Source organism: Lissotriton vulgaris, chromosome 6 (assembly GCF_964263255.1).
Source record: "Lissotriton vulgaris chromosome 6, aLisVul1.2, whole genome shotgun sequence".
In the NCBI taxonomy this organism is placed as follows: Eukaryota; Metazoa; Chordata; class Amphibia; order Caudata; family Salamandridae; genus Lissotriton; species Lissotriton vulgaris.
The window spans coordinates 541,749,068-541,763,816 of NC_141694.1; the positions used below are offsets into that span (position 1 = coordinate 541,749,068).

General features: G+C 45.5%; 1 protein-coding gene across 1 annotated transcript in view; it reads left to right on the top strand.

Moving 5' to 3' along the window:
* The window catches only part of LOC147707531 (dynein axonemal heavy chain 5-like), a 1,425,553-nt gene that overhangs the window by 1,246,589 nt on the left and 164,215 nt on the right, over positions 1-14,749 (top strand). The window contains exons 88-89 of the mRNA XM_086925656.1: positions 786-902; positions 5,292-5,416. Of these exons, the coding sequence (XP_086781782.1) occupies positions 786-902; positions 5,292-5,416 (242 nt within the window). The remainder of the gene's footprint in view (positions 1-785; positions 903-5,291; positions 5,417-14,749) is intronic.

A 14,749-nucleotide genomic window follows, 5' to 3' on the forward strand; every position in this document is an offset into this window, starting at 1 on the left:
TGAGCACCAACAGTGCAGCACCAGAGGCTAAATACAAATCAATGGGGATTGGTGGCAATCGGACAGAGGCTGCTTACAGGTAAGTAGCGGAGACCTGGGGGACCATCTCCGGGAAGTTGAATCAAACACTGGACGGGGCCCAAAGCAGCACCAACACTACACCACCAGCGGCACAGGGGCACCCGGGTGCAGGCTCAGGCCAGGAGGCCGATCGAAAGGAAACCAATGGCTGGGAAAGTATGTAGCGATTTCTCAGGGATGTAGGGACACCTTTGGCTGTTCACCAAGGCCCAGGATGGACAGGTGCAGGTGTGCCTTTTGGTGTTGGAAATTGCTTACCGGAGCGGGTTGCTGTTGTTTTTCCTGGTTAAGTCAAGGCATGGTCATGTTGCAAAACGGTGAAGTTGCTGCAAACAAGATTGGGTTCACAGTCAGGTTCTGTTACTTTTGCTGGAGATCTGTCTGAAATTGTATGTTATGAGCTGTAAAGCAGTTGATAATTGCATGGGCGTAGCATCAAAGTGCTTAGCAACAAAAGTGTGTAGTCGTAGAGTGAATAGAACTGCAGACATGAAGGGGATCCTTCATCGTGTTACAGTGACCTTGTGAATTGTCAGAACTGGAGTATCACTAGAGGGAATGCAATGTTTTTGTTATTTTAACTGGTGGTGCAGCCAAGTTCCTTGGGTGCAGTTGCCTGTCTGGAAACCTTGTTACAAATAGGTAGCAAGATACAACCGATGGCCCTTGTTTTTTATTTTAATGATATCCTCTTCTGCCTTTAGATTCTAGATATGTACTACAGCTGGTTTGGGGACCTCTTTGACCGGATGTACAGGGACGGAAAAGACTTGACCTGGAAGACATTCTGTGAGAGTGAGCAGCCTGAGAATCCTTCCAAGGTAAGTCCATTGTGTTCTGCACAGCAACCTCTGTACACATTTAGAGCATCGTGTTATGTGACTTGTCAGTAGAAGCAAGTTACGGCACCCATGAAACTTTGTGTGGGTCCTGATGCCCGGAGCACATAGAAAAATTAGAACCTCCCCTATCCCCTTCAGTAGGGGCCTGGCCGATAGGCGTCAACTGGGGATGCACTGCACCACCAGACCAGTATCTTCAGGCTCAGAATGATTTGGCCCGCAAACTTCAGATCCTCTGGACCCAGAGACACCAGGCCTGGACTTGAAGAATTACGCCTGCTTTGGGTACCCGTTGTGCTCAGCCTCCACCCACATACTGCTGCAAGAGGGGAGTAGAAAGAGCTCCCCATGGTGAAACGAATCTCACTCTGCCTACTGGCATCCCGACTACCTGCACCACAGCTGAAAAGACACTCCCCACCCACAATTACAACCTGCCGGTGGTAAATGTGTGCAGATGTGGGCCCGGTATTTCCCTTGGAAGTGGGAAAAGTCACCCAGAATTGGAGCCCTGGTGTTTGTTGGTTGCCATTCTGGGGGTAAAAGTTGTAATCCCTCGATATAGGTTTAGGGGTACTAGCTGGAATCAGATGCTGCAATACTTCAGCTGCCACAAAACTTTATCTGGGGTCCTCGAATTGGGAGCCATTGTGTTGGGCCCTTTAGAACTCCGAGTTCTGCTATTGTGCATTTAAGATAATTTGATATACTGTGTCAATTAATAAATAATAAAACTCCGTTTTTGATGTGTAAAAATACATTATTAAAAGCTTATTAAAACGCGTTGTGGACGAGCAATCCGAGCATCCAGCGGGGCCAGCCAGATGACCCTAATCTTGAGAAAGACAAACCATCTGGCTTACTTTTAATTATTTAAATTCATTTGTCACGAGTTTTCCTGCCTCTCAAAACCATATAATATCATTAATCCTTTACCAGACTGAGCTCCACCAGGCAATCTCTATATTTTTTCAGGATTCCAATCTTCCCCGAAATGATTATGGGTAAAATCTCATATTCGTTTTAAGACCGCCACTTTTATGGCTCCCACTGACCTGAGGAACACACTGTTAGCAAAACAAAAATTAGGGAAAACCAATCATTGCAGGTAAAGCATAATATACTAATTTGAAAACAATTTTACAGTTTGGACAACATACATTTGGTGTCGACTGAAAAAAGGCTGTGTATTATAGTTTAACTGCCAACCTAATTACATTGCGTTTGCAGGCTCCTGTTGTACATAACAGTCATTGCTCACCGTCACAGGTTGCTGTCACAAATGCTCTTTGGTGGGTTGCTTTTTGGTGGGTTGTAATATTTAAAAGCTGTTTATCTCAAACATCATAGAATAGTACATTTTAAAACATGCTTTTAACAAATCTTGAAAAACAAGGTGGGTCTCATCAAAAACATTAAAATTAGATAAAGACTAAGGGCCCTATTTAGTGTTTGGCTGTAAACAAACAAATATGACAGAGTACCTAGTCCGCTAAACCCTAGGTCCACCAGCCTCATTTAAAGATGGGCCGACCTTAAGTTTTCTGTGAATACAGCACTTAGTGGCTCCATCAACGGAATACTTCCCCTGATAACCTGACAGTGTAGCAGTTGTTGGAGGAAGGCAATACACCTTCTTCCCAAATTAAGGGTTGATGGTGTATTGCCTGTTTTTCCTGTCCATCACTGCCAGGAAAACCTGGCGGTGAGGAAGAGAAAAGAAATGACCCTCACAACCTGGGAGAAAGCTCACAGGGTGTGGCGGGGTCATTCGTTTTTTTGTGTTTCAAAAACAAACTCCAGCTTTGAGTTTTCCTTTTTTGGAAAACAAAATAAATGTGAAACGTGTGATGGCCAGCCATCATGGCTGATGGTACAGTCTGTCAAACTTTTCTTACAGAAGTAAAATAAGTGAAGAAGAAGTGGAGTAGTAAACATTAAGTCAAGTCTACTATGTGCTCAAGGACAGCATAGGATTGTATGTTCTCACTGATTTGTAATGTGTCACACGTGCCCTCCAGTGGTATCTGCTGCCACTAAACCTTGGTAGGGCAGCATGGGGGTATAAATAACTTTAAAAAAATTAACTTACCTGCCGCACCTGGCCGCCTCCTCAATGCTTCTTTGCTCCAGCCGCCTCTGTGCTCCTCTGCTCCCCTCGCCTACCCACCCAATCCAGTCGCTGCTCTCATGAGAGAAGTGTTGGGATTGATCTGAGCTGCCTGAAATGCCGCTCAATTAAAGACAGGGAGCCTGTGCCTTTTCCCCCATCCAGCTGTGCAAGACAGCCGAATTGGAGAAAAGTCTTAGGACGTCAGCCAAAACCTACATGTGCACTTACAGTGCACCTACCACTCCTCCTCCCGGGGCCTAGCTCCTGCTGACACAGAGCATTGCCCGCCCCTCCCTAGACTCGGCCGAGTTGGAGTAAGTGAAAAATAAAAAGAGAATAAAATAGTTTTATCATCATTTTAGTTTTCATTTGTTGTTGCTTTTGAGCAGTGGGGCGACACTCTTCTGCCATAACGGAGGAGCTGCCCCCAATGCCCACCTGTTTCTATGACATTAAAGTCAGTATTAGCGGGCCCTGATTAAGATAAACTTTCCTTTTTAGGTCTCAATTGGCAGCACGGTTGTCTGCACTACCTATTATTACTAATTCTTTAAAATATACAGAGAAGTCTTTTTTTCACAGACCAGGCTATTGGCTGTTTGGTGTATCATTCCACCTTTTAGGAAGTGCTTCTATCGTTAGGCATGGGGGACTATTTTTCATTTGAAAAGCAAACTCAGATATTACACTGATTGCCACATTCAATTCAAGACAGTCAATTTGGCTTTAAAATGGCAAACACCATTTTTGCATGCAGCTAGTGCAAACAGAAAATGTATTGATGCCTTTGATTGTATGCATTAAAGTCAAACCTATTTGATTTGCCAGTGCCACATTCAATTCAAGGCAGTAAATGTGGCTTTAAAATCGCAAATACAATTTTTGCATGCAGCTAGTGCAAACAGAAAATGTATTTATGCCTTTGATTGTATATATTAAAATCAGACCTATATGATTTTCCAGTGCTTGCTTTAAATTGTTTGCACTTTGCATTTTAACAGTAAAGGGCGAAAACATACAGTTGTGTGAACCCAACAGTGAGAGAAGGTAGACAATAAAACTAACCAAGCCAATAAAACCAGCCAAAAATGTTGAGAAGGGTAAAGCAAAAACATTAGATGGGGTTTGCAGTGGAAGTATTAGCGTGAGATGTTTGGTGGCTGAAGGCTCGTAGGTTCCTGGTTAAGAACTTGTTGACTCTATTTGTGTAGGACTAAGCCCTGAAATTAGACAGTTGTATATTCTCCATTATTTCCAAGCCCCTGAAATTAATATTACTGGGAGCCGGGTAATTGCTGGTGTGGAGAAATAACATGGAGAATCATATGCAGGAATTAATGTTTGCGCACCAATTCCCACATGTTTTTCCTTCTGTTTTACACAGAGATTTAGCTGTTTTAACTAGCCGAAATCTCAGTGTGAAAAAACACAATTGGTAATTCAGTACCAGTGCCCACATTGGACTGGGTGAATTGAAAGCCCCTAGAACTTTTCAGGGGCTTTTTACATCTCATTACATATTCTTAGCCCACTTGTTGAAGGCAGGCACAAACTCCAGGAGTGTGTGCATGTCCCCTCTTGCAGCTGATGCACACAAGTAATGGGGTGGTCGCCCACCCCTCTGTGCATGTGAACAAGGTTAGCGCTTGTGGGGTGCGGAAAGCATATGGCCCCACCTGAAGGCATTACAAGGAGGCCCTGCACCATCACCTAAATGAAGGCTGAGGACAGCGGTGTGGTGTCAGGTGGATGCAGTGTGGACCTATGCTTACAACCTACATCTGTGCCAAATCACCCCAGTTATCTCTGCGAGGTTTCCAGGGCAGCACCTCCTGAAAGCGCCACCCATCAATCTGCCAGACTTCCCACCTCGCATACTGTCCAGCACCAATCAGTGGTATTCAGTCAGTGCTACCAAATGCAAAAGCTACGTAGCCAGTGAATATAGTGGAACATGTGTTAGTGAACTACACATCTGTTTATTTGCAAGGGCAAAGCTCCATGAACAATAGTGCATTTCCCTCTCAGTGCTATGGGAGGGTAAATTCACTGACCCCGTTGGCTCTGTTGCTTCTGTGCTATCACATTAGAACAAGTTGAGGCCTGCACTGCTTTGATCATTCGGCACTCTTCAGGGAGTATGAGGCTTTATTGTGCACTGTCTCAGTCCCAATAATGAATGCTACGCCGTTGTTCAGTCAGTGTGTGTGTGAACACAGTCTCCAGTGCTGTGATCCTGTTTTCTTGAATCTTAGGGGCGGTGGCCAGAAGGGCTGGATGAACTGACTCCTCTACAGCGCCTCCTTGTCTTGCGGGCTGTTCGTGCAGACCGGATCCTACAGTCAACTTCTGGATTCATAGCTGCAACTCTGGGAAAATCGTGAGTAATCCCATAATTTTTACTTTCAAACACTTGAAAGATCCTGGGTGGAACATTCCTAGCCGGAAGACAAGGGTGCGGGCACCTGTAGTCCGTCTGGATGCACCGTCTTCCCTCTTTTTGACGGTGGTTTCATGCTAGTGATCAGTGAGACCGAGGTATTTATCTGAAGCCGATTAGTCCAATATGCAACACATTCTCGGGACTAAACACCGCCTCATTCGAAGTTTACCCCGTCACAATTTGGGATTATCTGTGGACACTGCAGATTTCCCTCCTTACAGCCTCTTGTCCAAATGTTGCAGGATATTTACCTGGTGAGCTCCACATAAGGCAACCCCAGAGGGCGGTATTCCTGCAGACCTCAGAATACCAGGATCTGGTGCAAACACTCAGGGGCACCAGTACATCACTTTTCCCATGTTAAAAATGACGCAAAAGTGGCGCAAGGGGGCTTGTAAATAACACTTCAGTGTCTCCAGCAAGCTCTACTGAGTGCCCGAGTGCTTCCCTCTTCACGCCCACGCAAGCTCTCCAGAGCGTGTTCCACACTTGCAATTATATGAATTGCTTAATTACTGTGTACTAATAGTTGTTTTGTAACGGTTGAACTGCTTTGCTTAGAGTAAATTGCTTGCAAGATGTGTGCGAAATGTTGTTATAGTTTTCACTGAGGAATGGGAGTGGTGTTCTGTCAAGAGATTCTGGATACATTTTGGTCATATATTTTTATCTCCAAGGTTTTTCATGTGCTGTGCTTACGCAACAATAGTATTACTAGTAGGACTATTAATGCATACAGTTTAAAGTATTCCCATATGCACAATGCATGCTGGATAAAGAAGTCTCTACCGTAGCTATAAGCATATTGCATGTTACAGAGGAGTTCAATGTCTATAAAGAGGAAGAAGGCTAGACACAGTTCCTTTTCAAGGTCACAGAATCCCGAGGAGACATGCTAAATCCATTCATTGTATGGTACGGAGAAGTTTATTCTGTATAATACATAGTCACACTTTCACTTTTCTCCAGTCCTCATACAATCCTTGGTCTGTCACCTAAAGAGCTCTTCTGGGGTACATATGTAGAATAAGTGTAGGACATTCTCTGTACAAATACACAAAAATGCAGATTGTAACTTGTTGCAAGCACATTTTGAAAACTGTGATGTAAGTCATCACAAAACTGGACGGTGGTAATGTGTATGCAGGATGTTGTCTGTCAAGTACTGAACTCATGCAGGGCAGCCAAAAAAGACATCGCCAATAGTATCACGATCAGACAAAGACTTTAAACATTCAGGGAAAGAAAAAAGAAAGGTAGATGAAAAAACTGATTTTCTACTTAGTTATTTGTGTAAGTTGCAGTTGACGTTCTATAGAGAAAGTTGCCTTTCACACGGTCTGCTAGTCATGGCAAAGGCTTTGTGTTACAATTAAACTGGTGAATTTTAGGCTGGCGCATTTTAGGCTGCCATGCTAAAATTGCACATACACTTGCGCCTTAGTGCAAGGGTGTGTGCATTTTATAAGGAATAGTGTTTGTACTGGAAGGGCACTCTTCTAGTACAAAAACTAACTTTAAACACTATTCCTGCTTTGTATGTGTTCTCTACAATGCAACATGGATGTAAGGTAGGAAAAAATGTCCCCCATCGCCTCCTAGCACCTCTGGGCATACGCTGCCGTGGGGCGGGACAAACTGCCGCCACTGGTGCCCATTCAGACCACGATGGATCAATACACTGCACTGCCCTCGACGACTGCAGTGCCCCTGATGCTCCTCTGGGGGGCGCAACAACCTAGTGCGCAGTCTGACCTTGCCACCATACTCAAGGCGATTCAGGACTCCCGCGAAGCAGTAGAGACCAAAAAGGGCGAGGTTCAGGTGGATGTATCTTTGCTGCGCCAGAATTTGCCGGAATATCACCACTCAGATGATTGAGACTGAAACCCGGGTCTTCTCGGTAGAAGACGACCTAGCCGCACTCAAGCTACAAGTTTCAAAGTTACTCTTCATGACTGTGCAATTGGAGGAATGAGCTGAGGACACTGAAAATCGCTCCCCCAGGGAAAACCTCTGCTTTGTTGGTTTCCCTGAGGGAGTTGAAGCCCCTGACATAGAATACTTTCTGGAGACATGGTCTTGGTGTCCAGCAGCCCCCGGTAAGCTGGTGCATGTAAGCGTGGTGGGGTGGAGTGTGGGGGGAGTGACAGATGGCAGAATAGGCAAAATAAATAAATCACTTACCTTGCGCTTCGCCGAGTCGTCTGTCATCCCCCCTGCCCACAGGGCATACCTGTACCAGCCGCCACTGCCCCCACCCTTCTAGCCTTCTGGGGAAATGCCTGATAAGGCCAGCATGGCCTTTTCCAAGAGGAATCCTGGGTACCAGGTGCTAACACCAATTAGTGCCCATGACCCAGGATCCTCTGTATCGAGATTTGCTTTCAACATTATGGCAATTAGTAACTTCCGTAAAGTGAATGACGATCATTTAATTATATTTCTGCATCAGAACGGAAATAACTGCAATAATATTGCAAAGAACGGGCTTTGAGGAAATCCCTGCAAATGCAGCTTTCTATAATACAGAAAAAAGTTCCAAAAAACAGGCCTCCTGGTGGAGGGGCCTGGGTTAATAAAGAATGTATTGAGCAGCTGTGATTTGGTTCACAGTGTGCACCATCAATGACTGGCCTAAGCCACCCTCTTTCAACTTGCTCCTCAGATGCTTGTCCTTAGCTGGTTACCCCCTCTCTCATATTTCTAAAAAGCATAATACTTTATAGTTTTGTGTGAATTTGGTTATATTGACTAACTTCATTAGCCTCTGCAACCCATGAACATTTCAACATAAAACCCTGAAGATGTTCGGGCTGCTTTTTTCCTAATCATTATCACTTAGAAGTGAGTGTGTATTAGCCTAATTTTCAAGGACCCTAAAGCAATTATTTATCTTAATTCACATATTTTCAGACTTTTATACCATAACTGTAATTTCCTCTTCTCTGTCGTTCATGTTTTTTAGTTTGTCTTCCTGAACCTTCATCCCAAGAAGCATAGATTTGCCTTGTGATTAGGGCGGCATGATTCCTTAAAAACTCTCTCCCTTCCAACGTATCTATGTATTCAAATTCAACCAGCCTTACTCCATTCTTATTCAAATCCTGTTCTGCTGTCACTACCAATCTTCTCAACAAACAAAAGAATGATCAGACCTTCATTGCCCTCCCACCCATAATGATCATTTACAAACCCTACACGGTTGAGTTCTTGGGAGGTAATTAGGTTCAAGGTTACACACTTTCTAAAGATTTGTAGGAGGGTGCTTTTATTTAATAGTTTTAATTTTTTCGCTTTCTTACACCTACACTAATATAAAGGTAGATACAATCCATTGCTCTATTTAAGATTCTCCATTAACTTGTCTCGTCACTGAGTTCTCTGGTCTTACATCTTTAGGGCTTTTCTTCTTTGAATTATCAGCATGCCCCAAAATGTCAAGGGATTTATTGTTATCCCTGATAGAATTGCATGGGACAACTGGGGTTTTATCAAGATTTAATGTAATCATCTTTCCTTTGGTGTTAATAATGTGATCAGATTGTTTTCCCTACATTTATGTGAACCCTCTCCTGGGAACTTTTACAGCTATATACTGCTACTGGTTTCTCATTTTCCTTCCTCATCATACTCTTCCCTATTTTCTCTCTTTTCCCCTTATACTCTACTGCATTCTTAGCAGAGATCTTCTCTCCTACATCTATTTGTTTTCTATATCTTCTACATCCTTTAATGAACTTTTTACTACCATATGGACACACCCCACGCCTTCTAACTAGCATGGGTCTGTAGGAAAGATATATACTTCACCCTCATTTTATACTTTGGCTTCCTTTAATCCCACATCTGTTGTTGTTGTGCATCGTAGCCCTGCCCTCCGCCCCGCCCCGCCCCGCCACTCTTCCCTCGTCCCACCCCCCTCCACTATCCACTTATGACAGATGAATCTGCGCGCAGCGTTCACGCGCAGCGGACGCGCCATATGCGCGCCGAAGGTGCGCCAAAGGTAAGCCCGTCTACGCCCGTCCGCGCCTGGACCGCGCCCAGCACCAAACCCCCTGGTCCTCACAAAACCAACTCCACCCGCATAACGTATGATGCCGGGACCCCTCTTTGCCCTCAACCCCGATCGCACACCACAATGCTGCAAAGCTGCCCCAGGACCCACCCATGGACCATTCGCCTGCCACTCCTGCAAGTTCACCTGCATCAGGACCCACACCAAATCCACTTCCACCAAACACTACTCCGACTCTAACTACCTGAAGTGCATCCTGCTGAACACCCGCTCGGTCCACAGACACGCCACTGAACTCTGGGACTTACTCGACACTACATCGCCGGACATCGCCTTCCTTACAGAAACCTGGATGAACGCCTCATCAGCGCCCGACATCGCCATAGCCATCCCGGACGCTTACAAGATCATCCGAAAAGACCGCACCAAACAGGAGGAGGCATCGCCATCGTCCATAAGAACACCATCCGCATCACAACCAGTTCCGACGATAACCTCGCGACCGCCGAACACCTTCACTTCCAGATCCACACCAACGCCAGGACCACACTTAGAGGCACCCTCATCTACAGACCACCAGGAACCCGCACCCAATTCAACGAAGACATCACTGACTTCATCAGCCCACATGCCCTCACATCCGAGAACTACATTCTACTGGGAGACCTCAACTTCCACCTGGAAAAGAAAAACGACAGCAACACCAACACCCTTCTGGACAACCTGGCCAATCTCGGACTCAAACAACTTGTCAACACCCCCACCCACTTAGCCGGACACACGCTCGACCCTATCTTCACCTCCAGCAAACACATCTCCTTCGATCATGCCACAGCTCTCCATTGGACGGACCACAGCTGCGTTCACTTCAACTACAAAAAGTCCACGACCCACAACCCCCCACAACCTATCCCTCGAAGAAACTGGAACAAAATTACCACTGACCAACTCTTCACATCGCTTAACCAAAACCCTCCTACCATATCATCGGACCCAAACCAAGCTGCCACCAAACTCACACAATGGATCACCCACAGCGCTGACGAATTAGCACCTTGAAAAACCACCAGATCAAACAAGGTAGCAAAAAGGCCCCCTGGTTCAACTATGACCTTAAGAAATCCAAGAAGTTATGTCGTACCCTTGAGAAAACCTGGAGAAAAGACCCAACCACTGACAACCTGACCACCTTCAAGGACGCCACCCGCAAACACCACCAATTGATCCGATCCACCAAGAAATCAGCATTCAAGGATCGACTCGACAACAACGCCCACAACAGCAAGGAACTATTCAACATCGTCAAAGAATTTACCAACCCCACCGCCGGCACCAACGACATCACTCCCTCACAAGACCTCTGGGACTCTTTATCCTCTTTCTTCCACAACAAAATCGCTGACATACATAACAGCTTTGAAAACCAGTCCGAAGAACAGACCACTCCATCCACCCCCGAACCAAAACAGCACTCTCACAACCTTTGCACCTGGAACCCAATCACTACTGAAGACACCATCCGCCTGATGAACTCCATCCACTCAGGTTCACCAACCGACCCATGTCCCCACCACATCTTCAACAAAGCAGACTCCATCATCGCACCACATCTCCGCGATGTCATCAACTGTTCCCTCAACTCCGCTACCTTCCCGGAAAGCTGGAAACAAGCCAAACTCAGCGCCCTTCTGAAGAAACCCACAGCAGACCCCTCTGAACTTAAGAACTACCGCCCCATCTCACTCCTCCTATTCCCTGCTAAAGTCATTGAGAAAGCCGTCAGTAGTCAGCTCGCCGCCTTCCTTGAATCCAACAACTCCCTCGACCCCTCACAGTCCGGCTTCCGAGCCAAACACAGCACCGAAACCGCCCTCATCGCTGCTACAGACGACATCCGAACGCTACTGGACAACGGAGAAACAGTTGCCCTCATCCTACTTGACCTCTCCGCCGCCTTCGACACAGTCTGTCATAGCACCCTCATACATCGCCTCAGAAATGTCGGAATACAAGGAAAAGCTTTGGACTGGATCATCTCGTTCCTCGCCGGAAGAACCCAGAGAGTCCGCCTCCCCCCATTCAAATCAGAGGCCACCAAAGTCATCTGCGGTGTACCACAAGGATCATCACTCAGTCCCACCCTCTTCAACGTTTACATGAGTCCCCTCGCATCCATCGCGCGACATCACAACCTCAACATCATCTCCAACGCAGACGACACCCAGCTGATCCTCTCCCTCACCAAAGACCCAATCACCGCCAAAAACAATCTACACGAAGGAATGAAAGAAGTAGCCGAATGGATGAAGAACAGCCGTTTAAAACTAAACTCGGACAAAACAGAAGTCCTCATCTTAGGATCATCCTCCTCTGCCTGGGACGACTCATGGTGGCCACCGGCCCTGGGTACTGCACCCATACCTACAGATCACGCACGTAACCTGGGCTTCATCCTTGACTCCTCCCTCTCGATAACCAGACAAGTCAACGCTGTCTCATCTTCATGCTTCAACATCCTACGCATGCTCAAAAAAATCTTCAGTTGGATCCCCACCGAAACAAGAAAGACAGTCACCCACGCACTGGTCACTAGCCGACTGGATTATGGAACCACAGCCAAACTACAGAAAAAACTTCAACGCATCCAAAACGCCTAAGCCAGACTCATACTGGACATCCCCCGTCAAGCTCATATTTCCGGTCACCTGAAAGACCTCCACTGGCTCCCCGTCCACAAGAGAATATCGTTCCGTCTCCTCACCCACGCACACAAGGCCCTCTACGACCTAGGACCTGAATGCCTCAACACACGAATGTCCTTCTACACACCCGCCCACAAACTACGATCATCCAATCAAGCCCTCGCCGCAATTCCGCGCATCCATAGATCCACCAAGGGAGGAAGATCCTTCTCCTACTTAGCGGCCAAAACCTGGAATTCTCTCCCCACTAACCTCCACCTTACACAGAACCACCTCTCCTTCAGAAAACAGCTAAAACCTGGCTTTTCGATAAGTAATGCACCCACCCTCCCTCAAGCGCCTTGAGACCCTCTGGGTGAGTAGTGTGCTATACAAATTCCTGAACTTGAACTTGAACTATTACCTGTGCTTCTTCACTGGAAGTTACTTCAACTGGCTAAACAAGAGACTGCATGTATTATTCATTTATTTTAACTGAAATGCAATACTATTTAACAATTTATTTTGTGATTTAATGTCTTTATTATTTAAAACTATAGTTTCAAAAATTCCATGTTGAGTTTTTTCATTAACAGTAGCATGTCAAGCATTGAAGAGCCTGTAGTATCAGTGGTGTTTCAGGAGGAGAATAGGTACTGTGTACTATCTTCCTTTCTCTTTATCTCTTTATCAAGATCAGCTTTTTAAATTTTGTTTAGCATGTCTGTTTTGGAAATGGCATTGTCCTCTCCCACACTGGGGTTTAACATCGCTATTGCAAATTGAGGTGAAGATGAAAGCTGTTGATTAATGAGATGCATTTCAAAATCTGGGCCTTGTGAATCTTGAAAGTCCATTAAAAAATTGTGCAGCCGCTGCCATCAAGATCTGACTCCAAATTTTGGAAAAGTTTGTTGCAATCATCTCTCCTTACTTGCATGGCCCTCATTTGTTTCCTGGCTGAAGCAGCTTACTATTCTTTTATCCTCCTCACCCTTCTTGTTCCTCAAAGTGCGTATCCATGATTTTTTTTATTGAGGAGGCTAGGGAGACGACAGATGGTGATCTTTGTAGAGGAGCCTTCAAATCTTTTTGGGACATTCTTTTTTTTTAGATATATCTTTTTATTGAATACTACAACAAAGAAAACACAGCAAGACAGTTCATCAGTGGTACAATGTAGTTATAGGTTGCTCTCCTTGCACTGTCCCTGGAACGTTTAATCATCATGGTACCTCACCCTCGATATTAAATAAATCTTGAATTCTTGCATCACGGTGTCCGAGCTCCACTGTAGGGGATACGCATATTTCACCCCTGTGTACATTCCAGGCCGCCCACTTCCGAACCCATTTTTTAGGACATCCTCTGTGTTTAAAAACATCCTTCTCCGCTATCATGGCTCTATCCAAATCTGCAACCCATCCTGCAATTGTTGGTGATTCTCCCACTCCCCTTTTTTGTGCTATGTTTTGCTTGACTAGGGCCCATCCTAATGAAACCCAAGATTTCTCAGTTTGGGTTAGATCCGTGGCCTCCCATATGTTTAGTAAGCACAATTTCAGTGTGGCAATTAGTTTTTTTCCCCTTGCTCTCTCCATTTGCTCCGTAACTGCTTTCCAGTACGTTTGAGCGACTGGACATTCCCTCACTGCATGAAAGAAAGTTCCCTCTTGTTTGCACTGCCTGAGGCAGTATGTATCAGTTCTCCTACCAATCTTGACCAAAATCCTCGTGGCAAGGTAGACACAATGCAGAATTTTAAATTGAACGAGCCTCAGTCTCATGGGAATGGCTATTTCTCTAGGGGAGGCCAGAGCGTCTCGCCAATCGTCGTCCTCTAACTCACCCAGGTCTGTTTCCCATTGCTGCTGCAAGCGCAGTTTTTGGGACATTCTTATCTTTCTCCTGCAGTTGTAACTCTGATCTTTATTCAAGGGCTTTAATATTCCCTTTGTGGTGCATCTTGAACTTACCTTTTCTTCTAAGGCTTGATGATTTGCTGGTTTTCCTCATTGCTCATGGCATCTCAATAGAATTCACTAGCATGTTCTTATGGTGCTTTTGTGTCATGCCCCTAATAATAGATCATAGTGCACCCCCTGCCTGTTGGTTACACTAGTTTGGGTCACATAAGAGGCACTTCTTGCTCTTCTTAACAATTTATCATATTATTATGTGCCGCCATATGTATCCATCTCACCTTTCAAAACTCCTTCTATCCTATTTATCACAATATGACAGTAGAAACTGCTTTCTCAGGCAACATGAATTAAATCTTCCTACTCACAGCCCCTTCCTCACCTCTCAATCCCACCTTACCTGCACGTCCACCTCGGAACTCCTTCCAAGTTTGGCAGCTGGAAACCCCAGTTCTGAGACCGCATGGGACTTCTTGACCACACGCTAATGGGGTTGAGGCCAAGGCCGCTGTGTCAGGACACTGGGATGCCAGAGAGAAAGGAAAGTTCCTTCAACTTGTTACATGCTTGGAGCAATAATATGGCAGAAAGCCGGTAGAATCCTTGGGGCCTTGCTGCTTTCAGCGAGATGTGGGAAGCTAAGACA